The sequence below is a fragment of the Labeo rohita genome, chromosome 2 (assembly GCF_022985175.1).
Source record: "Labeo rohita strain BAU-BD-2019 chromosome 2, IGBB_LRoh.1.0, whole genome shotgun sequence".
Taxonomy (NCBI): domain Eukaryota; kingdom Metazoa; phylum Chordata; class Actinopteri; order Cypriniformes; family Cyprinidae; genus Labeo; species Labeo rohita.
Genome location: NC_066870.1, coordinates 4476675 through 4492571, shown reverse-complemented (window position 1 = coordinate 4492571; position 15897 = coordinate 4476675). Strand labels below are relative to the sequence as shown.

General features: G+C 36.4%; 1 protein-coding gene across 1 annotated transcript in view; it reads right to left on the bottom strand.

Annotated features, from left to right (window-relative positions):
- Positions 1–15897, bottom strand: part of cdc73 (cell division cycle 73, Paf1/RNA polymerase II complex component, homolog (S. cerevisiae)) — a 46084-nt gene that overhangs the window by 3692 nt on the left and 26495 nt on the right. Inside the window, exons 11-16 of the mRNA XM_051135987.1 lie at positions 7868–7925; positions 7361–7396; positions 6871–6958; positions 1825–1986; positions 500–600; positions 271–412 (exon numbers count right to left, since the gene is read on the bottom strand). Of these exons, the coding sequence (XP_050991944.1) occupies positions 271–412; positions 500–600; positions 1825–1986; positions 6871–6958; positions 7361–7396; positions 7868–7925 (587 nt within the window). The remainder of the gene's footprint in view (positions 1–270; positions 413–499; positions 601–1824; positions 1987–6870; positions 6959–7360; positions 7397–7867; positions 7926–15897) is intronic.

The window sequence follows — 15897 nt, the reverse complement described above, 5'->3', positions numbered from 1 at the left end:
CTAAATTAAAATCAAAAGTTCACTGCATTCATTCACCATGAACGGAGACATTCCGAGGCATTCCAAATGTGCTCTATAAATAAACAATGTAATGAAGTACTTATTAACAGTACTGGTACTTAAATCAAACTCATGAACTTTATCTTTGCTATAAAATACACTCTCTGATTCACTGTTGAAAACAGCAGAATGTGTTCCACTTCAGTGTGTGCTATGCTAAAGGGGGACTGAAAGGTCATAGTTTGACAGACACAGAGTCGCAATATTAACCTGTCCAGTGTTTCCCAGAAGCGGAGGAAGACGGGCCGATCCAGATGTCGTTTGTGATGGCTCAGCTCCAGCACGGTCACGTCCCACTTCTGCACGTTCGGGTCCATCCGTGCCTCATCGTACTTCAGGTGAAAGGCTCGGACTAAATGAACACATCAGCATGACATAACACTCTTTTCCTGTATGTGGTGTATTGTAAGTGTGCTGCGTTACCCTTGACCAAACTCACTTTTGGCAAATATATCCACGGGGGATCCATCAGGCAGCAGCCACGGCCAGCCCTTGAACTGCCAGGCAGGACCCTGGACAAAGACGGCCACTACACGATCCCTATGATCAAACAACAACAAAATCAGTCTCAAATTGACTAGCTAGGCCCTGAGCATTCAAAATCAGTAATTTAAGGTTGATATGGCTTTGGGGAGAATAAAAGCATTGACAAAAACAGTGGCATTTAATTAACGTTTATCCAATGGCACATTACTTCAACAGTAGTCAGGTTTCCACCCAAAGTTTCGAATGTACCTTTGGTGCAAAAATTGGAATATCGCATTAAATATCTGCGAATGAGCACCGTTTCCATTCAACAACTCAAAGAGAACAAAATCATCACTTCCTGATAAACGGTCACTATATATTACTAAGAAAAGTAGGATAAGCCACTGCAAATAGTCATTTTCATATATAACAAGGTCCTTGCGCCTCAGAGCGGGCAGACGAAACACAAATGTGATCATTTCTTTCGGAGCTGGATGCCTAGTGTTTGGGAACGCAGCCGTGTAAGACAGTTCTTTGACGCCATTGATGACAGACTTTGCTCAGGCATTTCAGAAATGACATAACATTTTAGATGCTGTGGAAAGAGATCGGTCCACTGGTTAGACTGGTTTTACTGTCCCATAGCGTTTCCATCTCCCATTATTAGCATTAACGTTTTTATTTTCCGCAAATTAAAGGATTTTTTTCTGAAATGTGGTGTTTCCGTCACTCGTTTTTGATGCAATACTTCAAAATGCGCATAAAAACAGGGTGATGGAACATAGCTAGTGTCTGCCAGGTGGATGCTAGGGCCAACTTGACAACATTGATTTCTGATGAACTGATATTGATTCTTAAAATCAAAATATAGATTTTTTTAACCTTTAGTTTTCAGTTGATGAATGATAAAAACGTCCGTAAACACTAAAACATCTCCAATATTTTGCTACAAAATATGTGCTGTTACATACTCATTATATTTCTGTTATTTAAAATATGTTTGAATAGGTATGTCATGAAAACAAGTTGTTACAGCTGCAGTTTAAACAAATAGGAATAGAAAACATTAAAAAGCATATACAAAAACTGCCTTAATGCGCAATTTAAATGTTTGTATACAACTCAGCTTGTAAACAAATGTGTTGCTCATTTTAAAAAAAATGGCTGAACTGATTATAAAATAAGTTCTTTGGTAAAAAAACAAACAAAAAAAAGTTGCATCACTTTTCATTAGGTTTAGGAACAGATCTAATCCTGTTCCCATATCCAGGAAAAACCTGTGCAAGATGAGCTTACCAGTCCTGCGGGGCGAGTTTGAGCGGCTGGTCGATCACTCTGTAGGGTACTGTGACGCTGATTGTGGCACCGCCTGGCTGAACCTGATCTTTACGTCTCTGCAGCAGAACCTCGTTGTCCCTCTGAATGCCCTGCTTCTTCTTATCCTCTGATGTGATAAACCTGTCAAGAAGAGAGAGGGGAAAAAAATAAAATAAAAATAAAAAAGTGGCATACATTTTTATATACATTAGCAATTGCTTTCATTATCGAATGTCAGCTGAACAGTTCTTCAGACAGTCTAACACACAACTGCATGCACAGTATAAAACTCTGATTTGGTACATGCACAGGAATGAAAAGAACTTAAACTTCACATGTCATGTTTTAATCCCAAACGATGTCTACACCTGTGAGGTGGATGGATTATCTTGGCAAAGAAGAAGTGCTCACTAACACAGATTTAGACAGATTTGTGAACAGTATTTGAGAGAAATAGGCCTTTTGTGTACATAGAAAAAGACTTGGATCTCTTGAGTTCAGCTCATGAAAAATAGTGGCCCAAAAAAAAACAAAACAAAAAAAAAAAAAAAAAAACAGTGTTGCGTATATAACTTCGGTCAGTGTATGTGCAAAATATAGGTGGACACTCTTGAGACTGCTCTCCTGCCCCGTTCTTATCAGAAACTGAGAAAAATAATAATTGCAACATCGTAAATAATGATAGTGGCATGAACATTCAGTTTCATATAATTTAACAACATATAATTTAAATTCTGAGCGTGGTAATCCTAGGAGAGTACACGCAGCTGTACATTTAAATGCAGACAGCTAAACACTGTCATAACTGTTTAATCTGTTTAAAAGTTAGCAAGCTAGAGATGCTTCTCTTCAACAACATCTTAATAGTATTCTTGATAATCAATAACTTGCCTTTATAGTCATGAACACATTTTTAAAATCTTGTAATATTTTAAAGCCTTTATTTTTCAACTCTACAGCTGTGCAGGAAAATTCACTGCAAAGATTCACTTTTCATTCATAAAGACATGAAAAAAAACAAAAAACAAAAAAAACAAACAAACCCTTTTTCACGAAAAACAATGTCTTTTTAAGATGAAAATGACATGGAATTACCCTTAACCAGAAGATGGCAGCAGAGGATCACTCATTGGCTGCAGCTGCCATTTCAACTCCCAGTTTTTTTTGTTTGTTTTTTTCCCACGTCTTGCTTTGATTTATTATAAAATTACAAAATTTTAGTACCTTTACTGCACTTAAGCATATAGTATAGCAAGTGCAGAAAGTCATTAAAATAAATAAGCTTACAAACAAACAGCCTATAATGGTGAATTATTTAAATACTTGTATATAATTCATAAATTAAACAAGTTAAATATTAATGGTACACGAATTAAACGATGCATTCAAAATGAATAGATATGAACTTGAAATATTTTAGATTTAAATTTAATAACTACATCTTTTTACACACATTTAATAACAGTTTTATCTTGAACTGTAAAAGCTATTAAACAGCCTATAACCAACCAACACAAACTTGTTACTGCTGTAGTTTTGTTACTCTAAATTTAGTCTGAATCATTTAAGACAAAGCTCTATTTTTGACATCGGCTTGTCAGATGTTTCTTTCGGTTATTACCGTCAATCATATCAAATGACTCACGCATATTTAGCGGATTTACTCGCGTAATATTTTACACTTGCGTTTGTCATTATTGAAATGGTATACATGGATGTTTGGTCCTCTTAGACAAACAAAACTTTTCCTCAAATTGTGAATAGATTATGTAAAGAAAACAAGCAAAGGACACTCCTATTATGGCACAATGCAGCTGACCGGAAATGACTGAGCTGGCTCGTCTAAAACAAGAAAGTAATCCGTGCATATGGTCAACTGAATTTCCCGTAAAGGAAAAGGGTCTGAGATCGTTTGGAGTGATCAAATATAGACCAAAAATCCAGCCAACCGTGCCCAGACCCCTTAAAAGAACCAGGAGTGAAAATACTCTCTGACTCTTACAAAAGCAACAATGCTCAGTGAGGTTATTGGATGGGAGAAGTGCTACAAATAATGTTTAGAGAACTTGTTTGGTTTGGCTGGCACAGCTCTGTAACACTCACGCCCGTCTACCCAATTATGCAACAAAAAAAACAGTGCGACAAAAACCAAAAAAAAAAAAAAAAAAAAAAAAAAAAAAAAAAAAAAAAAAAAAAAAAAAAAAAAAAAAAAAAAAAAAAACATACAAATGACAACGCGTATGTGTGATTTATGTGGTATGTTAATAGATGTAGGGGAGTAAAACTTGTGAAATTACATTGCGCTATTGGGACTAGGTGTGCACCTGCTAGTCCGACAGCAAAAACAGCAGGAATGGAGATGAAGCATGGTTGAGGTGGAATGCATGTGAGCGTGTCTATGTGTGCCAGTACTGCCGTTCCCAGCGAAGATCATATCTTCACAAAAGCGTTATTTAAAGCATCAGCCACTACGTTACACTCTCTGACATTTGCATGTGTGGTACAAGTTGATATTCTCACAGGCAGTGCAGAGGGAAAGGAGGGAATTCTCTGTTTGCATTTTTTTTTTTTTACAATGCTGTACATAAGCAAATTTTCATACCTTCTTAAACGGACGCATTTACATAAGTGTGGGAATCTTCAGGCACTTCACGATCCGATCCGACTGTGGGATTCACGATCTGATTCCAAAACGATTCTTGATCTACATTTTTTTACCCCCAATTCATTTTTCTGCTGTGCAAATACATCTTTACAACCTCACATTTTAACCAAAATTGCAGTTTCTTTGCTTTTTGTTTATAGCTGGAATCTCTGTATGTCAGTACAGCCATCCTAAAAGTAAGGGTGTGAATCTTCACTGGTTTCTTGATGCAATTCAATTACAATTTTCATTATCAACTCAATATCACTATGCATCACATTCTCTGTTTTCAATATTACTGCACATGGCTACAATTTCATAGAAATTTTATAGCAATTTTATTTTGTGCAAACTTTATTATATATATATATATATATATATATATATATATATATATATATATATATATATATATATATATATATATAAAAACACTTCTTAAAACAATCACTTATTTAAAATAAGTGTTCTTTGAAAGGAGAAGTCCACTTCCAGAACAACAATTTACAAATAATTTACTCACTCCCTTGTCATCCAAGATGTTCATGTCTTTGTCTTCAGTCGTGAAGAAATTATGGTTTTTGAGGAAAACATTTCAGGATTTTTCTCCATATAATAGACTTTATTGGTGCCCCAATTTTGAACTTCCAAAATGCAGTTTAAATGCAGCTTTAAAGGACTCTAAACGATTCCAGCTGAAGAAGAAGGGTCTTATCTAGAGAAACGATCGACTCAAACCCAAAAACTCAGATAAGAGGTCAGATAAAAGGTGAGCTAATCATAGACTAAAGACCCAGGTAAACAATGAATTAATCTTTTCTGTTTCTTACAGCATTTTAGTTTTGTCTTGTTTGTAGTGTGATCAACATTTGTGTAAGCAGTAGATGTGTTAGGGAAGTAACACGTAACAATTTAATTATATTTTGCTAAAATGAACAAAATGACTCAAAAAAAGATTTGTTCATTTTGCTAAATGAGACTCAAAGGTCCAAGTCCGTAAAATGATCTGAATTTCCCATCACTACTACGAATCACGTGTAAGTTCATCGTCAGTGTACTGAGTATGGTGAAAAACTTCATCTTATTTTCTCCTACAACTTAAGGAAGGCAATCATTGTACCTTTTTGTTTGTAAACAGCGTTTATAAACTTACTTGCACTTTCTTAGTCTTTTCGCATTCGCTTTGTAAACACTGGGTCTGTAGTTCCGTGTGACCTTTCGACGTGATTCAATAGTACGTGGCGTCGTGAGCGCGCATCCCAGAACCTGTGCTACACAAGCTTTTGTGCTTAAAAAGTATCAAAAAAAATTATTTTCCAAAAAAAAAAAAAAAAAAAAAAATGACAGATCATTTTGCTAGATAAGACCCTTCTTTAGCTGGGATCATTTAGAGCCCTTTGAAGCTGCATTTAAACTACATTTTGCAAGTTTAAAATCGGGGGAACCAATGAAATCCATTATATGGCAAAAAAAAAAAAACTGAAATGTTTTCCTCAAAAACCCTAATTTCTTTACAACTGAAGACAGAAAGACATGAACATCTTGGATGACAAGGGGGTGAGTAAATTATTTGTGAATTGTTGTTCTGGAAGTGGACTTCTTTAAGTATCTGAAAGTTTTCAGACAACAGTTATGGGTTTTTCTTTTTTCACACAGAACGTGAAAAGCGCTGCTCTATGAAACCCATTAATTTCAATTGCTTGTGCCGCACGAGGACAGCTTGTTTCTGCGTCGACCAAAGCGCACGCACCATTGGCGCGCAAGCCGTGCTTACAGTTCAAAATAGTTTAACTTTTACCACTGCGCTCTGAAGGGCTGGGCTGAACTATTCAGAATTGATTCAGAATTGTTGAAGAGAGAATCGTGATGCATCGGAGAATCGATTCTTTCCTCCCACTCCGTTACATAACTGGCGTCGGTGAAGACACTTTCTACTTTGCCTTTTTTCATTTTCATTACCACCATTTTAGCTCGCCTTCAGGAAATCAAGCTCACAAATGGGCCATCAAGTCACTTTACCCAGTCACGTTAAATCAGTGTTTTATCAATCCAAGCTGTTGTTTTTACTCATCCAACTTCCTCATTTCTTTATAGTTCTTTTTTTTTTTTATTAATTAATTAATCGGCGCACTGCCCTCAAGGCTATCGCACCGACACATTTCTTTATAGTTCTGAAACTGATATCTTTTTATGGTGACCTTTGACTTCATGTTCTTATAAGAAAGTCAATTTTGACTAAAAAAATTTTTTAAATACTTTTTAAAAAAAAAAAAAAAAAAAAAAGAATGAGGGACTTTTTTTTTAATAAAAATTGTAGCTTAATATAACAGAAAATTGAACTTAGTCATAACTTTCCTATGAATCATCTCATCAGCACTTACTTGAGGTCCTGTAAGAGATCCTTGGCGTTGAGCATTGTGATTAAAGACGTTGTGGCTGCAGGGATGATGATAATAGGAGTTCTAGAACCTGGAAAAACATTTTTTGTTGTTGTTAAAAATAAACTAGATAACTGCAGTGATCCTGCAGTATAACAAATGCATAATAATTATGAATGCATTTTAAAAATAACATTTTAAATTCAAGTTATTAAAAAGAACAATTCACCAGGAGGGAAAATAAATAAATAAATAAATAAAAATAAATAATTCGCTTTTACTCAACACAAAGATGATCTAGTCAACTAAACATTTGTCCTTAAGTTTTTTTATTTAAATGAATTAGTTTTTTAAATTACATATTGGTATAAAACCATATAATTTAAGAAAAAAACAAAACAAAAAACAAAAAAAAACAAAAAACAACAACAACAACAAAACATTTTGCTTAAAGCTACATTTCCTTTCCTCATCCATGTTGTTAAAGACGTACCTTTCTTTTGGTTAGGTGGTGGTCTTGCTTGAGAGACTAAAGACAACAACAAAACCAAATATGGACACGGTTATTCTGGACAGAGATATTATATTTAGATATTAGAGAAATTTACGCACATGCTATTACTATGAACATTTATAGTCATTAGATAAACATGTTGAAGATTTCATACGTGCATCTAAAATGATGTAGATGCGATGCAGGAGAATTTGGGCTTCACAATGCTATTTCAAGCTTAAAAGACCATTGATCGCATATAAACGAGGCAATGGAGTGTATCAAAGCATTGTACAGAACATTCCTCACATATCAGAATGCATGTACATCAGAACAAAAGTTATTTAGATGAGCGATTAGATGGATGTTGAGATTTTTTTCCAAGACATTCTTGATCTTAAGTAGTCAAGCAGAGGATGAAATGTCTAATTTCCAACAACATATGCAATATTACAGCTGTATCACGTTACATAACGTTCCTTTAATCTTCAAGGAGTCCATTCATACCTGGTCTGGGAACAGGCTGCATAGCTGGTGTTTGGGCCTTTCTAGCAGATGCACCTTCCTATAGAGAAACAGAGAGAAGGCAAGTTCTTGAGAAGCAGTTTGCAGTATTACCCAAAGATTTGACACTTTTTTTGTGTCAGTCGCACGGATATCACTTGACATGCCTGGCATGTGGGTTTTTTCTGTTCAGCAAGTTAATAAATCATTCTCTCCAACAATCATCACAGTCCATATTTTGATTTCAACAAAGCCGTTTGAGTGGACACAGACAACATAATTCATGAGCCCAACAGCCCATCAGACCTTAGCATATTTTCTATTGTTAGAAGTATTATTTTTACATTATTGTTAGTTTTTACAGAAACACTGAATGATCAATATTATCAAGCCATAAGTTCTGTTTAATGTGACATATATTCATTCCTATTTATACATGGTTGCCATGTTTATTTCTAATTATTTAAGATCTAACATAAAATGCATGATTGACTGATGTTTGATTGCTATGCTTACAAATTACTACAAGTTAAATGCATCTTAAAAGGCTGAGTAGAGAAAAGCTGATTTTACTGGGAATGCCTCTTTAATTTAATTATCATATGCAAATTATAATACACAAGTTAAAACATAATACAACTCTTGGTTTGGAAAACAAGACAGCAACTAAAGTGCTCAAATGTGCACGTCAAGTTAGTTACATCTGGTGAGTAAGCAGTTTATGAATTGGTACTATTTTCCCCAATTAAATTTTAATTAATGTAGGTGTCACAGAAGTCGGCCATGACAACACATACACACCCTGACAAAATTCTTGTTGCCTATCCAAGTTGTAGGAACAACAAATAATAACTTGACTTCTAGTTGATCATTTGGAATCAGAAGTGGCTTATATGAAAGGCAAAGGCCTCTAGATTACGCTTATTTTACCAAAAAATCTTATCATGCCGTGATTTTTAATTATTTAATTAGGACTTATATATTTAATTAGGATTTATATACAATTGTGTTGCATTTGCCAAGGCCCACAGCTTGCAGGAAGGATGGACTGTGGAAAAGTGGCAGAAGGTTGATTTTTCCGACGAATCATCTATTGAACTGCATCCCAATGGTCGCAAATACTGCAGAAGACCTATTGGAACCCGCAAGGACCCAAGATTCACACAGAAAACAGTCAAGTTTGGTGGAGGAAAAAATCATGGTTTGGGGTTACATTCAGTATGGGGGCATGCGAGAGATCTGCAGAGTGGATGGCAACATCAACAGCCTAAAGGTATCAAGACATTCTTGCTGCCCATTACATTCCAAACAACAGGAGAGGGCAAATTCTTCAGCAGGATGGCGCTCCTCCTCATACTTCAGCCTCCACATCTAAGTTCCTGAAAGCAAAGAAGGTCAAGGTGCTCCAGGATTGGCCAGCCCAGTCACCAGACATGAACATTATTGAGCATGTCTGGGGTAAGATGAAGGAGCAGGCATTGAAGATGAAACCAAAGAATCCTGATAAACTCTGGGAGTCCTGCAAGAATGCTTTCTTTGCCATTCCAGATGACTTTATTAGCAAGTTATTTGAGTCACTGCCGAGACGTATGGATGCAGTCCTCCAAGCTCATGGGAGTCATACATAATATTAATTCTTTTTCCAATGCACCATGACTTTATGTTCTGTACTGTACATTATTTTTGATAAGTGACAAGACTTTTGTCTAAGCAAAGTCTGACCTTTCTGTGCTAATTAAATAATTAAAAATTAGAGATGCACGATATTGGATTTTTGCCGATATCCGATATGCCGATATTTTTTCCATCTCATTTTGGCCGATACCGATACCGATATATATTTTTTTGGAAAGTTAGTTTTTAACAATAACTTATTTGTTAGGATTAAATAAATAGTAATGAGTGGTTTACATTCCATCCCTTCTTTTTCATCAGCAGGCTAGCATTATTTATTATAATTCCCAATCTGAAAACAACATTTCAAAACAAAAACAAAAAGAAAAGTAGAACTAAACTGGGTGACTGTGAGGGTGCTTTCCAGGACATGAACAGGACATAATTCATTGCGACAACTTCTTAATTCGTTCCTACGATCTATTAATTTATTAATTTGTAAAATGAGGGAACGAATTAATATGTAGTATTAACGAATTTATTCCCACGAAATTTCCCACCCGCAATTTATCACAGTAAGAGATACGAAAACATGGATTAAGAGTGAATGACAAGAAAATAAACCTAAGAAATTAAAGGGTGAGGATTTGGGAAAATAAAAATATTATTAAGTTATGTCGCAATTCGTGACCAACTGGCAAAACAGTACACTTTTTTTTTTTTGCACAAGAATGCCACCATGTTTACCTTGTCCGCCATGGTTTCCAGAATAGTCGTGTCATTTTTGCCGTCACCACCTGGCTCGTGCTGACACTACAAATACAGGCTCTACACCCGAAGCGTGTAAACTACTCTTCGCATGATCAGTGAAATCCTGAATATGCCACGGCTTTGTAACTCTGTAACTCCCGCTGTATGGACCAGACGCTTCAGCACTGCAGATCAGGCACTCGCACAAATGCAACCACGTCAAATTTTAACTTGCACATTTAAAAAAAAAAAAAAAATTAGAAATGTAGTCACTAAGTCATGTTTAATTATAATTTCTAATAATTTTATACCGTGCACTGAGCTTTGACAGGGCTGCGGAACAAGAAAAGGACATAATTATTTCCTACAACTTGTTAATTCGTTCCTACGATTTATTAAAATATTAATTTGTAAAATAAGGGAACGAATTAAAAAGTCGTATTAACGAATTCTTAATTTATTGCCACGAAATATTTTATTTCCCACCCGCAGTTTACCTCCATAAAAGATAAGACAACATGGATTAAAAGTAAATGAAAAGAAAATAAACCTGCGAAATTAAAGGTGACGGTGATGATTTGTGAAAAGAAACTATAAATATTATTAAGTTTGTGGCAATTCATGACCAACCGGGAAAACAGGACACATAGTCGCTTATGGCTTTAAATGTATGGGGTCGAATGGCATGAATCCAAAAGCATGGTCGCTACTAACATTTGCCTGCTAACCAATTATTTAACTTATAAAGAATGCTTTGTACCTCACTTTCATAATATTCACGAAAAATGTTTCATATGAGCAACAGTGTGTTTTGCCGTTGCGCCGCCGGAGAAAGAGAATTCACTAACCGCGCGCCGTAATTACTTTTTATTTTAAAAGCAGATCATGTCATGTGCAAGCCATTGGGTTTCAAAATACAACAAAGAGCACCATAAAACCATTTAAATGTGCATTTAGCGATCTAGTGACTGGATATGAAACAGGCAACGGTAAATGATCCCAAACGGAACACCGGCGCGCTTTCTCCTATAGCCGCTGCTGCTGCCACTGCACGCGCTATTGCTATGCATCATTCTGTATGTGCATTCTCAGTTTAAATGCAGCAATCCAAAACAGTGAATCTACTCCTCATTCAGTCAAAACTTTGCTTCAAGAATGAGCCATACTGCTGACATGATCTAGCACACCCTCAGTACATGCGATCTAACATATTCATCTTATCGGCAAGACATATCGGCATAATTTTTCATATCGGGCCGATGCCAATATTTACATTTTAAGTCATTATCGGCCGATTCCGATATCAGTCCGATAATATCGTGCATCCCTATTAAAAATCAAGGCATGATACGATTTTATTTTGGTAAAATAAGCGTAATCTAGAGGCCTTTGCCTTTCATATAAGCCACTTCTGATTCCAAATGATCAACTAGAAGTCAAGTTGTTATTTGTTGTTCCTACAACTTGGATAGGCGACAAGACTTTTGTCAGGGTGTGTACATTATGCAAATTGTTTTTGTAGTAATGGCAGCAATTTATGCCCTAGGGAAAATTCAGTGAGTTTCAATATGCATCTCACAGAGAAAGCAATACAACATGGCAACAAAAGTGCAAGAAAAGCACAATATAAGAAGGGGTGGGGGTGTGGGTGGGGGTGTGGGGGAGTAAATCAGAGGAATACGTTTTGCCTAAATACATATGCGTGTACTCAATTGTGCATGTCAGTTAAGTTACATCTGGGCCCGTATTCTTAAAACATCTGAAGGCTAAAAGTAGCTCATAACTTGCCAATTTTGGAGAAAATCTTAAAAATAATGGGCATGTCAGTCCTAAATTTAGGACTCCTAAATGTTTGCTCCAAGAGTATTTCACAAAGTGTTTTAGCACTAAAACTAGCTCCTAAATCTGTGAAATGTTAGGAGTAGTGAAGAGGACTAATTCATTAAGACCACATCTCAACTATCCCAAAATGAACTTAAAAGTTTTAGAAACACTCTGCATTTATCTGCTCACATATGTTTTCCCATGGAACTTTTTTGGGGTTTTGGAGGTTATACCAATTCCAAATTTTCATTTGATTATATCCTTATCGTCACTAACATGTTGGGCAAGTAACAACAGCTGTTCTTGCATCCCATTTGGTTTTCTTTATTGTCTGCATGTCTTACTATCAGTCATGATTATTCTATTCTGTTAATAAAAAGGTTGTTTATATGCATATCAGCTAATTGTTTATGAGAAGCACACATGTAAAAGGCTGACAAACAGCTGAACATATACGCGTTTAATTAGTGACACTTCGCCTGGAATTTTAAAATCTTTATTTGAATGTGGCAATTTTTTTTTTTTTTTTTTTTAAAAGGTATATGAATATGGCAACATAATACCAAGCCCTAAAATATTTCTGTGAATAAATCTGACAGAGACTCCTCCCCTATCAGCCAATCACTGTGTGCATAGTTAGTAGGCATGCTGACATCATCCATAGCAACAAGGGCAACCACGCCCTTCTCTTAGACTAAGACTTCTCTCTACTCCTTAGAAAAAAGTTTGTCTCATCAGGACCCGTATTCACAAACATTTTATCTTACCACTAAGAATTCTCCTAAATAGCAGTAAATTTTAGCTAAGAGTTCTCTCTTAAAACCCATTAACAAAGCTGCTGAGACAAACTTTTACTAAGGAATAGAGAAGTCTTAAAGGAGAACTCCACTTTCAGAACAACAAATTTACAAATAATTTACTCACCCCCATGTCATGCAAGACCTTCATGTCTTTCTTTCTTCTGTCGTAAAGAAGTTATGCTTTTTGAGTAAAACATTTCTGCATTTTTCTTCATATAATGGACTGATATGGTGCCCCGAGTTTGAACTTCCAAAATTTAGTTTAAATGCGGCTTCAAACAATCCCAGCCTTATCTAGCGTAACGATTTATTATTTTAATAAAAAGAAAACAATTTATATACTTTTTAAATGCCAAACGCTTGTCTCATCTTACTATGCTTGGATTGTTTTTGTTTAGAGGTCGACCGATTATCGGCCCTACCGATCATTGGCGCCGATATTAAGCATTTTCACGATTATCGGAATCGGTTATTTTCAAAACCGATTTGCCGATAAAAATAATTTTTTTTGAAATGCGCTCTTTGGCTCCGACGCAGCCTGTCAGAGCTCACCACTCTGTGCCCTAGAGCAGTCTCCGCCCACCGCGCATCAGATTTGTTGGAAGTCGCGAGTCCGACCAATCAACTCCAAGGCTGAAGGAAGTGAAGACACAGACAGAACGCGCTTGCTGGAGCTGCGTGCAGCGTGCGGCAGTAATCACTTGTCTCTCAAAGGTAAGTCAGCAGCAGAAGTTGATTGTGTTTTAGTAATTCACAATCCTTTACGGTGAAGTTGCAAAAACACCTCAATGTTCTCTTGATTTCCCGGATGCGGAAAACACGGACGGAATCGCGGAATCCAGTCATATAAATGGAATGTACTGTATACTGTTAACACTAAATGCCACGGAATTTTTCAAAGTTTGGATGAGTCATCAAAGTTTGGATGAATTAATCAAAAGTAGGACCGTATACTAGAGGTCTGCATTCCAGCGGGACTCGACCAGATTTTTTGCGACGTGGGAATAAATTTACAAACAAAACGCAGTAGCGGTCGGTAACTCTGGTGTAATTTGAACGGGAGCAGGCGGTGTAATAATTTCCTTTTCCCGACGTCCTTTCTGAACAGCATGTCTGTCCTTTAGTCTTTGGCTTTACTCATTTTTATAGAGCACCTGTACGGCCTGCGCTCATGACTGTTATGCACGCATGGACTGCGGCGCATTTTATTGGCAAGGTCTGTGCACGCAGGATTTGCATAACGGTCATCAGAGCGGGCTGTACAGACAGAGGATGGCACATGGCAGAGCAAAGTGTGGATGCGCTGTCCTTGAAGGACGTTCAGCTTGGACTAGAAAATGGTCAGTTTACTGTTAAGAAACCGACATCTATCATTTAGTCTATTACTACTTGTTGTATTTATATATATTTTCCTTTGTGGGAGAGACGCTGAAATCGACGTCGCGACATTTTTTCGTTAAAAGTTATTTAATTTCGTCATGGCTACAAGCCAACGGATTTGTTCTTTTGCTTATAATTTTAAATGGCAAATGTAATTTTTGTTTTCAGCTTTTCCTAAGCTACTGTGTTGACAAAAAATGTGACATTTGTATTTTGACACATATCGGTTCAAAATATCGTTTATCGGTGCATTTGATCTGTAATAATCGGTATCGGCCCTGAAAAACACATATCGGTCGACCCCTATTTTTGTTCCGGTTCATGACAGTTATAGTATGTCAAAAAACTCCCATCTCATGTTCACCCTCAACTTCAAAATAGTCCTATATCGCTGTTTTACCTTTTTTGTTAAGGGTGTTTGATCTTCTTTGCATGTTCACGTTGCAAAAACTGGGCCGGTACTTCTGCAGTGATGTAGGATGATTTTGAAATGATTTTTGAAGTTGAGGGAGAAAATACAATTGAAGTTTTTTGACATACCCTAACTGTCTTGAACCAGAATACACAGTTCATGCAGAGAAAGGCAAGATGAGCGTTTGAGATTAAAAAGTATTTAAATTATTTTTTTTTTTTTGAAAATAACAGATCATTTCGCTAGATAAGACCCTTCTTCCTCGGATGGGATTGTTTACAACCACATTTGGGATCGCTTGAAGCCGCATTTAAACTACATTTTAGAAGTTTAAACTCAGGGCACCATATCAGTCCATTATATGGAGAAAAATCCTGAAAAGTCTTCCCTCAAAAAACAATGTCTTTACAATTGAAGAAAGAAAGACATGAACATCTTGGATGACAAGGGGGTGAGTACGTTATATGTGAATCTTTGTTTTGGAAGTGGACTCCTTTAAGCTAAGAGTAGGGAAGGGTTGACCTTGTTGCTGCGGATGATGTTAGCATGATTACTAACTATACACACAGTGATTGGCTGATAGGGGACGGGGTCTCTGTTAGAGATTTAGGCCTATTCATAGAAATATTGTAGAGTACGATATTATTTTGCCACAATCAAATAAAGATTTAAAGGGATCATCGGATGCTAAGTTCACTTTTTACATGTTGTCTGAACATTAATGTGTGTTGGCAGTGTATGTACAAATCTACCCTATAATGATAAAAATCTATGCAGTGTTTTTTTTAATTCATCTGTAAAAATAATATCCCCTTTTTCAAATCAAGCTGTTCTCAGATGCCTGTCGGTGTGGTGTCACACCCACAGAGGCCACTCCCACGATAATTGATTGACATGAGTGTCTTACCTCAGACCAGCTGAAACGGTCCAGTAACTTTCCTTGTTTCAATGCTGGAGCAGGGATGTAAGTTAGACAAGAATATCTCCAACTGAGCGATTGAGGTGTTGTGTTGCTGGATGTAATAATGAACATAGTGGTCGTCATTTACTCCTGACATCTGAGCCCTGAAGATGCAGTGGATTACGTTTGTTTGTGAAGGGAATGCGCCTCCTGATCTACATATATCCGTCTATGTTCGCGCGAATGATTCATGATCCAGCTTCACTTACAGCAGAAGTGTGTATAAGCTTTTTTTTCATGAATTTTTGCGATCGCCTTTCCTTATAACATGGTAGTTAGGAAGTTTAGTGGC